The 18,336-nt window shown below is 44.1% G+C and overlaps 1 protein-coding gene across 3 annotated transcripts in view; it reads left to right on the top strand.

The window, feature by feature from the left end:
• The window catches only part of LOC311495957 (transcription factor SOX-6-like), an 80,105-nt gene that overhangs the window by 55,432 nt on the left and 6,337 nt on the right, over positions 1-18,336 (top strand). For 2 of the 3 annotated variants that reach the window (XM_084555641.1, XM_084555642.1), the window contains 5 exons: positions 6,399-6,548; positions 7,756-7,933; positions 9,540-9,736; positions 15,591-15,699; positions 16,815-16,985. In XM_084555641.1, the coding sequence (XP_084411767.1) occupies positions 6,399-6,548; positions 7,756-7,933; positions 9,540-9,736; positions 15,591-15,699; positions 16,815-16,985 (805 nt within the window). The remainder of the gene's footprint in view (positions 1-6,398; positions 6,549-7,755; positions 7,934-9,539; positions 9,737-15,590; positions 15,700-16,814; positions 16,986-18,336) is intronic. The other variant, XM_084555643.1, reaches the window with a different exon arrangement.

The raw sequence follows: 18,336 nt of genomic DNA, 5'->3' as shown, positions 1-18,336 counted from the left end.
ACAAAGAGAGAGTACATATGGCTCTAATCCTGAGGGTGTAACCAGCAGGCCAGGACCCGAGACAATCCTACAAATGTGAGCAGATAAACAGAAAAGACTACAAGATAAGGGCCATTGGCAAACCAATGAAACTCCTACTCATACTCCTACTCACCAAATCCTGAGTTCAAGTGAAAATCAAACTTCTCTAAACATTCATTCATTGGATGCCAGACCTTTCAATGCTGCTATCTGTTGCAGTTGTTTTAATCTATACATGGTGTGTGAAACCTTTTATGTTTTGCTTGCGAGATCAAGAATCCAAGGCTGCTGAAACTTGTTGAGTTTAGTAATACGAGCTAAAGCTACAAACAAAACATCAAACTTTAACAAAAGGTCTCAAAAGTACCACCAACAATATAAAACAGTGCCAATGAAAGCCATTAGCATGGTGATACTCCTGCTGCTACTGTTTAGTTCCAGATTTTGCTTCTTCATACAGCTAATATTCTCAGCTGTTCTATTTTTTTTTTTTATATAGTCATCCTGTAAATACCTCAATAACAACAAGAGAATGACATTAAAGGGTGTGGGAAATACAAATGGAAGCTGGAAGGGGCCCAGCATAATTGGCTCAGATCACAGGCTTCCGTCTAACGTCTTCTGAGTTTTGATGAAGTCACTATGACTTTTTTTAATGAAACAACATGACGCAGTGGTTAAAGATGAAGTCAGGTTCACGCTACCATGCTAGCCCGCTTATCTGCTGCCTGTCAGCTGTGTCAGACAAAAGCCGTTATGATGAATGACAGAGGAATTCCGCCCCACCAGCACAACACCTGGCCCAGGCAATTCATCAAATATTTTATTGCTGCTTGACACCTGTGGTTTGAGAATAGCACTTATCCGTAATGGTTATCATAGAACATATTTGCAAAGGAGCAGAAATAGTGAAACAGAAAAGAAGAAAAGAAAAATCCGATCTACTCCCCTAAGGCGGCTTGGAATTTCACAACACAGCCCCATCACCCTTCCTGCTATACCTACTATCAGGGAAAAGAACAAAAGCCCTCAAAAGCTTTTTCAGTGGCAAACAATATTGCTTCATCATGTCAGTCATTACCATAGCATAGCTTTTGGATGTTACAAGAATCCTTATCTCAGTTTATTCAATTTGTATTGTGGTTTTCGCTTATCGAGGCCCTCATTAGCCGCTATTGACTTAGCAAAGCGCCGTGCTGCGCTGAGGGGATTGGAGCCTCCTGGCTCCACTCCTGGCTTTGAAATGATCAAAAGAGCAGTACGGTGAGTGAGAGGTAAGAGGATGAATGATGTCAGAGACGCAAACTCATTCACATTTAAACACTGCCTGAGACATGGAGAATGAGAGGCAGAGATGAACCTGAATGAAAGAGGAAGTTTCTCATCAAGGCGTCGGCTGGAATCGACGAGGAGACTGGGGAAAAGAGGCAGACAGAGAGCGCGGGGAAGTGTTTAGGAGAGACAAAAAGGGCAATTATCTGAGGACGTTTTGTGAGACAGAGGCGCTGGCTTCCAGCGCATGTTTGGACATTGTTTTGACAATAATGCCAATACCAAAGGCAATCAAGATGAGATTTATGAGTTTTACTTGTTTAGTTATTTATCTGCATCACAAGAATGTGCCAGTAGCACCCTTTGTTCTATGGTGAAGTAATGCTTGGAGCATTGCAACAAATAAATAGTACAGGATGTAGATGGGATGGATGCCGTAAAAACACCTGCACGCCTGAGTGTTTTTGTTGTTTGTGTTTGAGTTACCTATTTGTCAGAGGGACAATTGCAGGGTTTCCCTCAGGAAACTAATCAAGCTATTTGTTCTTGCTGAAAAACACGGCGGATTATTGCTTTGACTAATTACCACACTGCAAACATACAAAGTGATCCGTCAGTGACAGCTGAGTGGTTCCTGGCAGATCCTGAGTTGGATCCTTCCATCTAAACAACAGCCCATCTCATTGGACGCTAAGCCTTCACTTTGTAACATAGCATCTCCGCCCGCGTACTTCTTCTGATATTATCTTTTATTTAGGTCTTCTACCTGCATACGGCTATAAAATGCTGCCAGACACTATGTAATAATGCAGTTCTGATGTAAGATGTTTTCACAACAAATGCGATGAAACAGAGCCATGATATTTTGCTACATCCGGCACTATCTAAGCATAGGACTTAGCAGGAGGTTTAATGACAGCACTGAAAAATAGTTTTCTCGAGATGATTGAGATTCACAATCTTGTTAATATATTTTTGTCATATTCATGGTTCACCTGTCTTTTTACGGTTCAAGTTCCCTCCATTTTAGTGCAATCACCACAGTGATTGCACAGTAAGTTCAGAGCACTCCCAAAATGTGGTCAGCCCACACTTGATACTGTCCCTGAACGCATTCTGTGTCTACACAGATGGAGGACGTCACAATGCGGCTGCTGCTCTCCCTGCTCTCTTGTGTAGATATGGCGTGCGACCAGAAATACTGCTGCAGTTATTACAAAAAGATATCAGAACTTACCCTATTCAATGCTGGAAGTGCATCATAGGGTGAGGTAAAGTTAAGGGTTGTGTATTTGCATACATTGCTGTGATGGTCAAAGTTGTCATTCAATAAAATGTCATTTCTCTTTGCTTCTTTAGTTTAGTGCCTCACAGTGAGTCAGACAGTTGGGATTTAAAACAAGGCTCTACTGGAAAGTCCTTGATAATGTCTTGACATAGCAGTCCTGTACACAAACTCAAGTGCTCAAGTGTTTTTAGTTATCAGTCTCAGTAACACTTCACTGCACAATGGCCTCAGCTCCACTGTGTGAAACAGTGCATAAGCCTATTAAAAAGCATTGGAAATAGACAATTACACTGTGTTAGTTCTACGTTTGCCATCTCCTCTGCTACATACTGCAATCAAGTACCTACCAGCTGGCATCAAACCTTTTTAATGCCAGATCTGTGCTCGGTACAGGACAGACAGATGCTGTAGCCAGACTGCTCCAGATGTTTCAAAGTTGAGCCCTGTAGCTCTCTATCAGGCAGCTGGCTGGCACTGAACCGGCATACAGAGAGAGAATATTCTTAGGCAGTGAAATTGAACTAGGAGCTATGTAGGGTTTATCGTTTCTCCATCTCACTGGTGAAGGCAGTAAGGGTTCAGAAAGTACACACTTGTATAAAACTTTTCCCCTTAATCAAATGAAATCTGAATCGAATCAAATCAAAAGCAGCTAAACAGTAATATCTGGCAAGTTGCTCTTCTGTGCTCGACCCGTCATGACCCGACCTAACAATTTTGATAGCACAAATGTTGTCCTATTGGCGTGGGAACTTGATCTGGCCAATTGTTTCCAGAGCCTCGGAGCAGACCCCTTCACAAACAGTGGATTTCTGGCGAAGAAAGGCCCCCTTTGTGCACAGCTAATGCGAGGGAAACACAGTTGCTTAGCAGACATTCTTGTTGAAATCATAAGACATCTCTCGCTGTCAGTATCTGCGTTCAACCTATTTCTGTTTTGGTGTTGAGACAAAGGTGAGGAACTAAGTTTTATGTCCCAGACTCATGACTTTTTTTGCTCCATTTACAAAGATGGATTAACTGGGTCTTAATGGCCTTCTTTATCATGTGTTTGATGTTGGCTAGAAAAACTGAGCATCTGTTGCTTAAAAGAGAACAAGAACTGAGATAATGGTTGTCTTCAAGCAGGCCCCCTTTCTCTCTCTTTCACTGTCTTGGATACAGCTAACCCTCCCAGTGTAATATTTAGCCTCTGTCTTCTGTGAGGGCCAGCTCAGTGACAGTCGATCCATTTCACCCTCTTCCTCCTCCTCCTCCCCCTGGAAACCTGCTGAAAAAGACAAAACCTCATTTGTTTTGTGCACCCCTGGGATCGATAGCAGCTTGATGCTAAAAGAGGCCAGCTAAAGGGATTCTCCACTCAGCCCTAATGGGACGGAACGCTCTGAGAATGAAGGAGGCCGTCTGCAGACTACAATATAGGACCGCAACAACAACACCTTCCCTCTGCTTTCTTAAGGATTATACCAAAGTAAGCCCAAAAACCTGCTGATAATCAGGAGGGTCAAAAATGAGAGACTAATCATTTGGATTTCAGTCAAATTAGCACTAACATTCAAAGGCTAGTCAGAGAGTCTGGACAGCTGAGGCGCAGTTTCAGGCCCTCTTTGTCAATTTGTAATTTAGGAAATTGCAGCATTGTCTTCCCTTGGGGGTCGACTGAATGGCAAGAGCTCTAGTTGGTGTTGTTTACGCTGCACATTGGCCTCCCCAGTCAACAATCAATCTCTTGAGTGTCTTGAAGAAAGAGAGAAAAAATAAGGTAAAAAGCTCTTATTGTCAGCCTGTTGTTTGTTCAACAGTTTTCTCTTCTTATTTGTGATTGTTGACAGAACTGCTGCTAACAGCACAATACCCCTGGGTGTGTTTGCGGAAAATACCACATGTGAGTGTGTGTGTTTGTGTAAGCGCTTGTGTGAGATCCTAACTGTGTGTTTTACCTCAAAGACTTGTGGGTCAGCCCCAGCTCCTGCTCCCCTTAAAGCTGTAAGAATATCAGGCATCACCAGAAGTAACTCTGCGGTTGGCTTGATTGACGCGAGAGGCCTCACCACCAGCCATTCAAGGCACATTCTTACGGGGATCTCATATCGCCAGGGGTTGGCCCGAGCGCTCCTGGTACCTTCCAAGGAAAATAAGCGCCGTGACATCAGGGCTTTGTTTCAGCGGCGAGGCCCCTTCTGTTTGTGTTTAATATCGCTCAGAGAGAAGTGGAAAGAGGGCCAGCCAATTTCTCTGGCCCCGACTGCTGAGCCTGGCGCTTTGGCGGTGAAGCGACGGTGGTCTCGTGTGTCTGCAGCGCAAGACTCTCTATCCCTCTCTCTTTCTCTTTCTCCATGGAGCTTTCTTTGCATTTGGATCTCTGGTCCCAGGAGGCTTTGCAGTTTTGACTGCAGGGAAATCAGATCTCACAACACTGGGGGCCATTTAGGCTGGGGCAGCGAGTCAAAACAGAGAGGGAAAGAGAGAGATGGAGAGATGGAGATGGAAGGAAAGACACGGAGAATCATATTTGGAACAAGGCTAAGAGACAGAAGACAAGTGGAGAGCGTCAACGGGAGATCAAAAGAGAGCAGGACAAAACAGAGACAGAAATGTAGAAGGCGGGGGAGAGTATAGATGAGGTGAGAGGAACGAAAAATGAGAGGAAAGCGGGAGAGAAAGAAAGAGAGAAGGGAATCTACTGAAGGCCAGCCACGTCTGGGTGGTTTTCCTGAGGACAGGCTCTTTGATACTCCAGCACTCACACTCCAATGCATTTAGACAGGGGTTGACAGTGGTTTCAGGCAGCGGTTTGTCTGGCCAGCTAGCTTTGATTTAGAAGACCCTGGACTGTGGGCCGAGTATTTGACTCTTTGATTTCTGTTAAGTACCTTGGACGGAGAGTTGGTGAAGTTTTTTTTTTTGGTCATTTAATGTTTTACATCCAAAGGCTTATAATTTCCAAGCCTTTTTTAAAATTATTTATATGCTACTTTCAAGTGAATCTCAAAGCCAAGACATAATTGTAGTTTGACTACACCTGCGTAAATATGACTGCCCACTATTGTTTTTTGTGCTGGATTAAAGCTAGTGAAGGAAGTCCAACTGTATGTGACAAGATTAGTCAAATAAACTCATGAAGCTCTGTTTCCGATGCTAATTCACTTAGGTTTTATTTGCTCTGCTGAGAAAGCCAAGACTTAAGGTTAAATTGTCAGGACAACAAAAACAGCCACGTGGATCAATTCCATTTCAGCTACGGAGCCAGGCATTGTCTAAAAATCTAGTTACACTTCAATATTTGAGCAGTTCCAAGTAATAGATCTTTTTTTAATAAAAAAAAAAAAAAAAAAAAAAAGGATTCAAATTAAACTCTGTTTCTTCAGCTATTGTCTGGATGTATTTCTAGATGCTAATCGATGTACAAGCTGAAGTCCCAGCATCTGTTGAAAAAATAACTGTCAGAGATGGATCACAGATAATCTAAAATAAAAATGTTTAGCTGGAATGCCTCCCTGATAAATACTACCTCAAACGCTCCTGTCAACTTCTGATCTGGGACTGTGTGTGTGTGTGTGTGTGTGTGTGTGTGTGTACACGCACATCTGTTTCCATGTGAGTCCTGTGAGTCTTTGGCTCAGTCACACACCCATCAAACCTCAGAAGATACAGGGAGCACCAAAGAAAGGGTACAGCGAAAAAAAAAAAAAATACAACAGGATCAAGGGTGTGTGTGTGTGTGTGTGGTAGAGGAGAATGAAAGAGGAAAGCCACTGCTGCTGGCCAGTGATCTTAATAGCCTGTCGGTTTTGCTGGTTTCTTCCCCTTTCTGCAGCAGCTGTATGCCGCCCAACTGGCAAGCATGCAGATCTCTCCAGGAGCCAAGATGGCTCCCCTGCCGCAGGCTCCCAACTCCTCTGGTCCCCTTTCACCCTCCACTCTCAAGAGCGAGAAGCGAGCATCCAGTCCTGTCACTCATATTAAGGTAAGATTAAGGTTGTTGAAAATGCTGTTGAATGTCTGATCTTGAATGACATGAGTGATTAAGTGATTCAACAGGATATACGAAGATGAGTCCACCAGCAAACAGCATTTATATTAAATGTATTTAATCAACAAGCAGTTTGGAGTTAGGCTGTAAGGTATGTATGGGGAAAAAACCAATGTGTATAAAGCAATAAGCAGCATAAAAAAGATACAGGAAAATGTGAGTTCAGAAAATGTGTGATAGGAAAACACACAAGAATAATAAAGATGATGAGTGCAAGTAAAAGTGAGAGACTGGAAATTTGGAAGTTGTTGAAGCAACGATCCGCTCGTGGCTCTGTACTCTTCACCGTCAATTAGAAACAGCTTATTTAAAAGTCATACACACACACACACACACACAAAGGAACACACACACACTCACTCACAAACTGACACTGGCGCTGGCTGCTGTTTGGCAGGAGCCCAGACCCCTTCACTGGAGAGAGCGCACGCCTCATCTTTACTCAACGGCGAGGCAGTAATGGAAGCCATGTGTGCGTGTGGGGCACAGCTGCAACCGGCGTCACAATAGACCGGCGTCAGAGCTCGCCGCACTCAAACAGTAGTGCTGTGCCCTCCTCCTCGCATCCCCCCACCCCCTCCGCTAACCCCCGCTCAGGCATGCCACCCGCAGCCTAACCCCCCCACCGCCACCACCCCCCAAGCAAAACCCCGTCCTAAACCCCTTCCCTCCTCAACACTTCCTCAGCTGAAGATCGGCTCCAAATGAGATCCATGTTTGTTGAGTGTGCGCTGCCAGCACTGGAGCTGCAGTCAGACCGTGTTGACGTGCGGGGGTTCGCTTTTTTTTTTTTGTTGTTGCCGCTTTTCCTTCTCCAAGGAATCTGTGTGTTCGTCAGTGTGGTCATAAACATTTGCACAGAAATCACACAAACAAATGTACCATTGTTTAGATAGGAAGGCATACTGCAAGTTTTTTTTTTTTTTCCCAGTCGAGCTCACAGAGATAATCGGCGGAATTAATTTCATGAATCTGATCGCGTTGACTGATCAGTCAGTGGGAGAATCAGTGAAAGTACTTAGTACTTCAAGTGATGTTGTATGCAAAGTTGAAAATCAGCAGCTATGGGCAGTTTGACTCCAGTTCTTAGGGACTGTAAACATTACACTCTCAAAAACCCTTGCTCTTTCTATACTAACAGGAGGAAGGATCCACACAGCCGTTGAATCTCTCAGCTAGACCCAAGACATCCGAGCCTCTTCGCTCCCCGACGTCCCCAACGCAGAGCCTGTTCTCCGGAAGCAAGACCAGCCCTACAGGAATGGGCAAAGGCCGAATCCCTAGCCCCATCACCAACTTGGGCAGGAACACCTCTCTGGGTATGTGGCAAACGCTTTACATGCACCGGTTTCCCTCTGGGTGAAAAGTATGGGCCACCCGGTCAGCAGCACTGTCACTTCGCTTTAAATAAACACATTCGCACTGGCTTCATTGGCATGTTCAGTGAGAATCACAGAATCAGCCTAAGCGATGCAGAGAGAAAGCGCAAACACGGACATGTTCTCCAAACACATGCTCCTGCATACACAAACAAACACTCACGTACACCGCCGTATTGTTCACATCTGTACTGTACATCCACCCAGAGCAAACACGTCCTCACCCCAGTGAAAAACTTTGCCCTCAACCGGAAAAACAAAAACATCACCCACCCAAACACCTCCCTCCTCCTCGCCACCCACCGACAAACCGAGCAGCGTCGCATGAGCCTGATAGATTGCAGACACCTCTACCCCACGAGGAGACCTGTTTGTGTGTGTGCGTATCTTGTGTGTGTGTGTGTTTGTGTTTTACAGGAGTCCAAAGCCCTGTATTTAGCCCCAATGAAAACCCCGGCAGCGGAAGCAGTGAAACCCAGCACACGTTATTTGGTTTTTAAGAGCTTCCTCACATCATTGTCTGCCCGCGCTAGACCTTTTATGCCCCTACCTCTGCTATCTGTTATTAAGGCCAATCTAAACCCTCTCATTATATCCCCCCAGAAAACAATTTCACCAGCTCCTCTGGAGTGGCTTTGAGGACGCGACGCTTGTGTTGCCTGCAAAGTTATTTTTTGCCCATTTTAACGGCCACCCAAGCATACAGCGCTTCCTACTTGTCTGCTAATTAAACGAGGAGGGCAACGGAAACTTTGCATCCTTTTATTTTTTATTTTTTTTCTTATTCCTCAAGTGTGCATCGGCTTCAAAAGTGTGAAGCACGGCACATAAACAAGGGGGAGGAGGCTCTGTCGTGTTAAGACACAAGCAGACTGGAAAACAACTTCAATAACATTAGATCTCCTGATGTGAGATTGGAAATCCTGTTTGTGTACGGTGGTTTGAATTTAATTTAAGAGTCGTTTTCATCCAGATATTCCGCATTTTGCTTGCGCTTTGTTTTCAAAGCTCAGTCGTGTTTCTGAAAGAGCAGGAAATTCACTCACAAACGATGAAAAGTTCTGACTCAGTCGCTCCAGGTTTGTTCACACTAAACTAAACATTCGCTGGTTTCTAAATGAGAATTTAGAAACCAGATGAGCTCTTTAAAAAATAATGAGCTGGAGCATAACAGCACATCACGTTGCACTATTTTATAATAGAGCAGAGCCATATAGACCTTATAAGGTTCAGAGGTCCCAAGATTCGCTTTCTGACACTTGTTCTGCAAAAACTGCACAAAGATTCAGAAAATTACATGATGTGACTTTTCAGGTTTTTAGCCATTTTCCCCCAATCCAGTTTTAACCAAGCAGATGTGTTCGGACTAAAATAAAATATTTACAGTATGTTTTCAGCTTTCTGAGGATTTCATTTCTGGCCAAAGTTTGATCTTTATACCAAAAGTGTGCACGTTGTCGCCTGGCTACTGTCAGTCAAATCCGATCAAACCACCAATTAAGACCACCCCCAAGCAACCATCTCTGATCCTGTCCTCCGTTCGCAGACATCCTGTCCAGCCTCAACTCCACGGCTCTGTTTGGGGACCAGGATGCGGTGATGAAGGCCATCCAGGAGGCCAGGAGCATGAGGGAGCAGATCCAGAGGGAGCAGCTCCACCAACAGCAGCAGCAGCAGGGACACCACGGTCTGGAGGCGAAGCTTTCCGCCCTCACCAGCATGAGCCTCAACAACGGCAACAAGGTTAGCGGGACAGACGCGTCACACAGACACGCAGCCACTTTTCATAAAATAAGGCCTGTCGGAATTACATGGTCCAAATACAAGTTTCAAAGGTTTCTTTCATGTGAGTGAGGTTTTCAATTTCTTTTGGTAATCAAACTATAAAACATTTTCTGTTATGACATTCTGATTCGGGCTTATTAGATTCTGAAATCATAATTTCTTTTTACATTTCCCAACGAAGATTTTCACTTGTAATGGAATATATTTACAATCTGTTATAGCGACTTTTTATTCAGTAAATCATCTGAACACATCTTCTTAAACTAACAGAACGAACATGAATAGAATGTGAGCGAGGGGCAAAGGGGACCCATATTTCTTGCATTTCTCCGAGCTGGCATTAAGATCCATGTACTATTCTCTCTTAGTCCTCAACACACTGTACACGCACCTCTGTGCTACTGCAAACTCCACGCACCTGTGTCACATTTTCTCCACTATTTCATTGGCTGAGCGTTCAAGGTTTCTGCTCAGCTCAGGGCACGAGCTTGAAGAATATTCATGGATGATATTTGGTGTCATTTGGCTCGGCCTGCAGCTCTTGAGAACTTCTCTTTTCTCTTCTCATCTCCACGGCCACCCAGAAGCCAGCAGCTTTGAAGAGGGAGCAGCTGGGCCAATGACAAGTGATGGTTTTGGCGTGTTAGTATGTGAGTGTGTGTGTGTGTGTGTGTGTGTATGAGCTCGCCTTGACTGAGTGGGTGTTTTTTTGGGGAAGAGATGATGTTAACATTAGTGTATGTATGTGTGTGTCTGTGTATGTGTGTAATGGAGTCCAGCTCTTCACTTGCCCTGGAGGGGAGATCCCGGCCTCAGGGTTTTAGCCCAATTAAAGGGCCTTTCTCGGGGAATGCGCCTTCCCCCTCCACACTCACCTCTTCTCGCCGCTCATCTCTGCCCCATGGGCTGAAGGAGACAGGGCCTTTGTACCGAGATCCAGAGGGAAATCCATATTCCAAAACATCTTCAATCAGTCTGATCAGCCAATCAGAAAGTCTGGGGATCAGACGTTCGGTAAAATAGGGAACATGATTAGGCCGGCTCTCCTGCGCAATTGATCCCATGTTGCTTGCAAGGATGCGGAAAAGGAGGAGGAGAGGAACTCATGAATATTTTAGGGGTGGAGACTTTGAACCCACCAACCCCAAGTAGGTCATGATTGGTGCACTCCAAGGATAGGCTGTTTTGAATTTTTTGGACTTGTTTGCATCCTCAGGAAGAAAACATCCAAAATCTGGCAAAATACATCTCTGCTGTACTTATCCTCAGTCCCAAGCTGTTTTTTAATAAGTCATTATACTAGTAAACACCGAGCAACTCATGAATATAAATTATACAACAGCATATACTGATAAATTGTTTATTAAGATTTAATGTGAGTTGTCTGCTCCAGGTCCAGAAAAATAAATAAATAAATACCACCGATGTTCTCAAAGAAGTTTGTGCTTAAAAGAGCTTTTTGCACAAAGTTAACTTTGAAATGATCACGGGTAAAGGTGAGTGTATGGCAGGGAGAGACCGAAGTGCTCTATATTTTCCAGCTTTATAAGAACAAAACCAAAGCAATGCAGTAATTTGGTTTATAGCTGCATGCCTCCTAATAAAAAGCTCATTTGGAAAGTTTCAAAGTAATTGTTTCCGGTTTGAGGACGACAGCAGGCCTTGGTGTTTGTTGTCAGTTTGTTATTCGTTACCTAACAACAGCAGCTCAAAGACTCTTTCTTTAGCTTTAAATACATAATTTTTTTCATTGGGTCAGAGACTTTTTTTTGTGTGTGTGTGTGAGAGAGTGTATGTGTGTGTTTTCTGAAGTGCTCAAAGGCTTTGCTCTGTCTTAAACAATTCATGGATGGAACTTGCTGGATACTGAGAGTGTGACTCACCCGTTCCACCTCAGGAGGCAGCGCGACCAGCTCTTTTTCTTTACCTTGGATTTGTGTGTTGTTTTCTGTTCGCCGAATAAATGTGTTACTCAGATCCTCCCCTTTTTCAGACTTTGAGCCTCGGCCCAAGTCTTTTTGTTTCATGACATTGTACTAGCGCAGCATATTCCGCTTCTCTGGAGCGAATGAGGCGACTGCTGTAAATGGTATCTCAGAGTAACGCTGAATGCTGAGCTATTTATTGCCGCCGCTGATTCGACTCAAAGAGAGTCGCTGTGACGTCTGAGCGTGTGCGTGTTTGTGTTTATGTCGCTTTCTGTTTATGTATTTTTGTCCCCCGGCATTCATTTCAAGCATAGACGACATAGACGTTTCCCGAAGAGCCGAAAGTGATCCCGGCCTCCTTTGTGTGTGTGTGTGTGTGTGTGAGTCCTGGCTCCGCACTGGCCTTGGCCATGTTAATGTCATTATAGCTGGTGTACAGACGAGAGGCCTGGCCAGTTAGTGGCATTGTTGAGTATCACCTTACGCTTACGTTGCTTCCAGCTGGCCTGTGGCTGCCAAAGCTCACCGAAATAGCCACCGTGTACGACTGGGTGGGTGTGTGCATGTATGTACGTGTCTGTCTGTGTGTTCACAAAAGACTGCATGCAGTTTTTTTTTTTCATTCAAACAGCCACAGAACACTCCTTAAGCCCACTCAAAGGAAAACACCAAGATTTTGGAGAGATCGGCACATTACTCAGCTCACATATTATGTGATGAGATGCCCGACTTGTTCATGTTTCTCTTTACGCCGTGTAGGGAACACATGCAGATTCTATAAATCTACCCATTTAGTTATGGCCTCAAAAATAACACACTGCCTCGAACCACGAGGGACCTCTTTTTCCTGTTTCCACGAGGGTGAATGTGGTGGGTGTTGGCAGACTGAGTGCAGGTAAATCTACAGGTCAAACCCTTTCTGTCGCTCCGACGTCTGTTTTCTCACTTTGCATGACTCTGGTTATGCACACCATCAGTCAACAGACAATTCTAAATTGTGAGCATTGACTGATGGGAACACATGAGTCTTTTTTTTTTTTTTTGGCGTCACCGCTGCTCGTATAATTAAGCTGACTGTGCAGAAACTTGCCATACTTTTCTAAAGCTATAAACACATCCATCAGCAGTTAAGCATGTGATGACTAATAATCTCATATATATCTATAAATTAAATGTATTGTAAGTTTGCAAATTAAATCACAAAACAAAAAGAGTAGAAATAAATCCACAATAATAATAGCAATGACCAATATATATATATATGCCACAAACAGTCAGTTTTAGCAGAAATGACATTGTCTTTAATGCACCAGTTCCAAAATACTACTATTAATTGTACATTATTGTTTTGTACTACATTAAAGGGTTCATAAAAGTTTGATTTTACAAAGTTTTCAATAGACTGTCCTGTAGTTTTTCCCATATACATGTATATATTACTCATGTATGCATGTACAGTTTTGAAATTCACCAGATCTTGTCGTTAATTTACCGTAGCCCATTATGGAGAAAACTGTCTTCTGTACTCTGATAAAGTTTGTGAGCATGCTTTCTGTTGGTGAAGCGGAATAAGTTTGGACGAACTAGAGCATGGAGGAAATGGTTGTGTAGAGGTTTATATTGGCTCCGCTGGTGAGGTTGGTCTTTTGTAGGAAGCGAGCCTGTGAAACCAAGAGCCCGGGCTGTTCCAAGTCTTGATTAAAGGTCGACGTAATGTTGCTGCATTTGAAACCCGAATGATACACATTATGATAATGTACACTACAAAGCCGAGTCTGGCACCTGCAAATAGACTGTTGAGTGTCTACTTCTTTGGAGTTGGAGCCTCGAGGGTTGGAGGGCTGGCGGTGGAGTGTTAAGGGCTATGAATAGGAGGAATGGTGAAAAGGAGAAGGAGGGGAGGAGGAAAAAAAACACAGAACAGAGCTGACTGACAGCTCTATCGGCACTCAGCGAAGTCTGGAGACGGAAAGGGAGAAAGAAAGACGAAGAAAATAGGAGGAGAGAGACAACGCCAGGAGAGGAGGGGTGGCTGAGGAGGTTGCCAGACTTGATTGGTCCGGGAGGAGACAGTAAACGGTTGCGGGTCAGCTGGAGGCAGGCCGTTCTGGCAGTAGGCGGGTTGTAACTGTGGTAATGAGCTCAATACGGTATGGATTAAAAAAAATTAAAAGTGTTTGGATGTGTTGCCCCGGTAACGGTGGAAAGACGCCAATGCCAAGAAGAGGAGAGACCAAGCAGAACAAAAAGAATCGGGTGTCTCTCAAATTTAGAAATATACATCCAGCAGCTAAACATTCAGAGACCAGTGAAAGCAGCAGTGTGTAAAGATACTGTGGCAGCAGGGACGGGATTTATTTCTGGGGAACATGTTTCTACATGCTAAAAGTGAATGGCGCTCTCCTCTTTTTTCACAGTTTTTTATTTAAGCGCAAAAAATACAAATGTCCGCAAGAAAAAAATCTATAATGCTGCTCCAAAAGGCAGCAGTCCAGTTTGAAACCAGCAGGCTCACAGGCCAAACCTATTTCAATCTTGACTAAACAAAGGAGAGACAGCTCCTTATTGCATTTGCCACAAGAACCGAATCTAGACCAACCGCAGGGAATATTTGCAAATTGTGACCCAGCTCTGCTGCTAATCTGTAGTTTGGATCATTCTGCCTCTATTGATGCTGTCTCAGTCCATTTACCAAGACCTAACTCTGCTCTGCAATACTTTTCCACTGGTCTCCTCCCATACACCAGGAACATTCATACATCCCTAACGACTTAGGCTGTTCAGAAATGATGGACTATACGATATCTGACGACCAGGGGATCCAGCTTGAGAATGCCAAGCTTCGACTCAAAGCATCAGCATGAGCAGTCAGCGCTTTCCCCAGGTCTCAATTAACACCATAAGATTAAAGGGACGCTCTTGGTGGACTTATTCTTGTCTTTGGACAAGTTTTCCATTCCACCTCCTCCTTCCTCTTTTGCGTTCTCTATCTCCTTCTGTCCTTCTCTCTTTTCTTTAGTCCTTTGTTAGGCGGTTGCTTCCTGCGGTGAGCATGGCACTGCCCAGGCACATGTTCTGTGGTGGGCCTGATTACAGCCCTGCTGTAGTGCTGACATTGGCCCGCACCGGCTCCTCATCTATAAACACACACACACATGCACAAACACACATACACGGCGGCCCCTAAGTTCCACCGACCCTGCCAGCGGCTACTGCGGCATGACTTCACCCAGCAACCATTTCTTGCGTCAAACAAAATGCCTCTGTCACCAGAAAAAGGAGGAGAGCCGAGAGGGAGGGAGGGGGGAGGGAGGGAAGAAGAAGAGAGGAGGAGTGTGGATGTGCGGTAGCTGTGCGGAGGCTTCGATGTTTTCCACCGCAGTTTGGGAGCGTGGTGGGGTAATTTTAGCTGGAAGGCCCCAAAGCAAGCTGCTTGTAGAAGTTATTTGTCTTAGAAGTGGAGTGGCAGGCAAGAGGGCAGAGTCAGAGAGTTGAGTGCATGATGATGGGAGGTTGAATAAGACAACAATGATTAGTGCAACTATTAAGGGTCCATGCCTTGTCTATAAGAGCATTGCACTGATCAACTTCAGAACCGTATTTCCCTCTGACACTTTAGAAAATAGTGACACTACTGTAAGACACGTTGCCCATTTTGGGGGAATTGCCTGCCAGTCATCAAAGTTATCCTCTGTGGCCCAGTTCAAAAGATGCCAGATAACGTGATCCAGCCATTGAATACTACAAACTGAACAGGAATTGAAAGAATTTTTTATCTGGCAGCTCTCATCGTATTTCTCAAACTTCAGGAATTCTGTATCTGCATCTGCATCATATTTGCAACTTGCCTCAAATATCCTTAAACACGTTTTCTTATGTTACAGGAGCGGCTGCACTATGAGACACTGAGCCAGCACCTGGGGAAGCTCGGGGAGGATGCTGGGAAGATGGTCCATCGAGTCATCGACCTGACGAGACCAGAAGATCTGGATGGTGAGTGCCTCTGTCTCCTGTCTCTGTGCTGTCCCTTCTTCCACTCTTTCTTGCACTCTTCCCTTGGTTTGTTCCCTTTCGTTGTTTTTTTGTCTACTTTTGTTGTGATTTTTGATATCTCATATTTCTTAGTAGTTCTGGATTTCACACATATGTATGTGACAAGGAGGAAATAAAAAGAGTATAAAATAGTTACTTGTATTTTCAGAAACAGAATTTTAAGTTAGTCGCTCCAGAGAAAGTTGATACCAGTGCCTTGTAACTCGCAACTCAGAGCTCCACAATAATCACGAAGGCGTCTTCCAGAAAGCGCGAACGTGCAGGTATTCAAGTTGTATTAAGAAAACACAAATATTTATCGTCCTCCTCAGGAAGCTTCGGTGAAGGACACCATCATCAGCTAAACAGTGTTCGGAGGCAATATTTTACGCTCTTGAAAACATACTTTTTTTGCACTCATTATTTCTGCAAGTGCATGATAAGAGGCTCAATTCTGCTCCCTTTCTCGACAACTGGTGTTTGAGACATGAGATCACTCCCAGTTCACGTATGCAAACCAGAGCAGGCGTAGGCAGTGCATTGGCTGTATTGTATATACAGTATATTTGTTGTATTTAATATATATACATTATGTACTGTATATTCAGTACAGTTCGCAGATACTTGCATGAAATACCTTCACTATTGCTTTCACTGAATATAGTCTACTTATACTTACTTGGTGTTAAAGTTCTTCTTTTTTTTTTCTCCAACACACCTGTTTCTCATAAAGCACTGGTGTTTACAGGCGACGAGGAGTGCTCATCGTGGTTTAGTTTAGAGTCAGAGGAGTAAACATAGGAGCCTAGGCACAGATACTTTCAGGCAGAAGCAAACTGACTATAGTGTGCGTAGCTTGTGTGTGTTCGTGTCAGGATGTAGAGGGCATCCCAGAAAGACCCCAGTGGACTTTTGTTATACATCCTCTCCCAAAAAAGGCAAAAAGAGGCCTCACAAAGGAACAAACAGGAAGGGCTGATCCTTGTCAGTGCTCTATGTTGCATTTCAAGCGTGAAAGTATGAACGATGATTGTGTCAATGATGGGAATATTGTGTCATTCCTTTGTGTCTCACAGGGAGTAATGTCACAGAGGCACGAGTGTTCAGGGAGGCACGTGGCAGGAACACCAGCGAACCCCACATCAAGAGGCCCATGAACGCCTTCATGGTGTGGGCCAAGGATGAGAGGAGGAAGATCCTGCAGACCTTCCCTGACATGCACAACTCCAACATCAGCAAGATCCTTGGTGAGACTGATCAACAGGTTGAGTAGTCTTTTGATCAGGGAGAAAGATAAACCTGAGCATTAAGACACCTCTTAAATCCCTCATGTGAATATTTTAGTGTTTGTTTTGGTTATTAAAAGACAAAAGAACGTGCTACTGAAACCATTTTCTGAGCTGTTCTTGCCACAGAAGGACCTTGTTTACTATAAGCTGAGGTTTCTTTTTCCCTACAGGAACACATTTGAAATCTCATAGAAGAACACTAATTGTTTAAGAAATATGTGTTTTTATTAATGGAACTTATTTTGGGGGAGCTGTGGAGTAGTGGTCCAGGGACAGGTTCGCCTTCCCCCGTGTCCATGCCTGAGGTACCTTGAGCAAGCACCTTACCCCCAGATTGTTCCCAAGGCACTGTACAAAAGAGGCAGCAGCCCACTGCTCCGAGTGCACATGAACCAATCGATGGGTCAAATGCAGGAAAATGATTTCCCTATGTGGGATCAATACAGTATTACTATTATTTAAAAAAACATCCTTACATACCGTCGACAACTTACAACGCACCAACACGTGTCCTTCCTTCGACTGCCATGTTCAAACACAGAGAAGTACATGCAGATCTTTGCAAGGTTAGCCTCTCCACTCGTTACGTTACCCCGCCACTATATTCAGTTCACAGGGTTTCTTACCAACGAGCTGCGGACTATAAGAAGGACTAGTGTGTTTTTCGGCCTGGAACACTCCTCACACAGAGCTCCACTGTGTCAGCCTGACCAGTGTGATGGATGTATTCAGCTAAAATCCATGTGGATTCTAACCTCCTCGACACAGCTATCCATTCACACGGTGCTGAGCACAACGGTCGTTCGTGAAACGTTCCTAAGACCTCCACTGTCTGACGCAGCGTTCAAGTGGGCTCGAGGGTTGCTGAATGTAAATGTTCCTCCTGAGCAACATGAACAAATTGCTTCTTCTTAGGTGGGTTTGTGTTGTTGACTTGGATCTTTGAATGGATCCAATGAAGGACCGTTTTGTGTTCTGGCAAATGCCTTCTGAATTTATAGCACGAATCATTTCGTTTTTTCAATGAAATATTCAAAGTGCTTATTTGATGAACTCTTACAACGGTACTATTATGTTTAGTATTGAATGTGAATAGTGAGATCCTGTGGCGGGAAGCTCTAGTAATAATTGTCTGGATTTTCATTAAGCTTCTGTGACAGGGACTAGAACAAAAAGCAGGACCGTGTATGTGTATCTGACTATATGTGTACAATGGACGTCCCTCCAACATAATAACACAGCTGGACAGCTGGGGAGTGGGTGGGTGGCAGGCTTAAAAAAAACTCTTCTGTGTTTCCTGTGTCACAAA

Source organism: Chelon labrosus, assembly GCF_963514085.1.
Source record: "Chelon labrosus genome assembly, chromosome: 11".
In the NCBI taxonomy this organism is placed as follows: Eukaryota; Metazoa; Chordata; class Actinopteri; order Mugiliformes; family Mugilidae; genus Chelon; species Chelon labrosus.
Note: the sequence above shows the minus strand (reverse complement) of the source record. Positions and strands in the feature narration are given on the sequence as shown.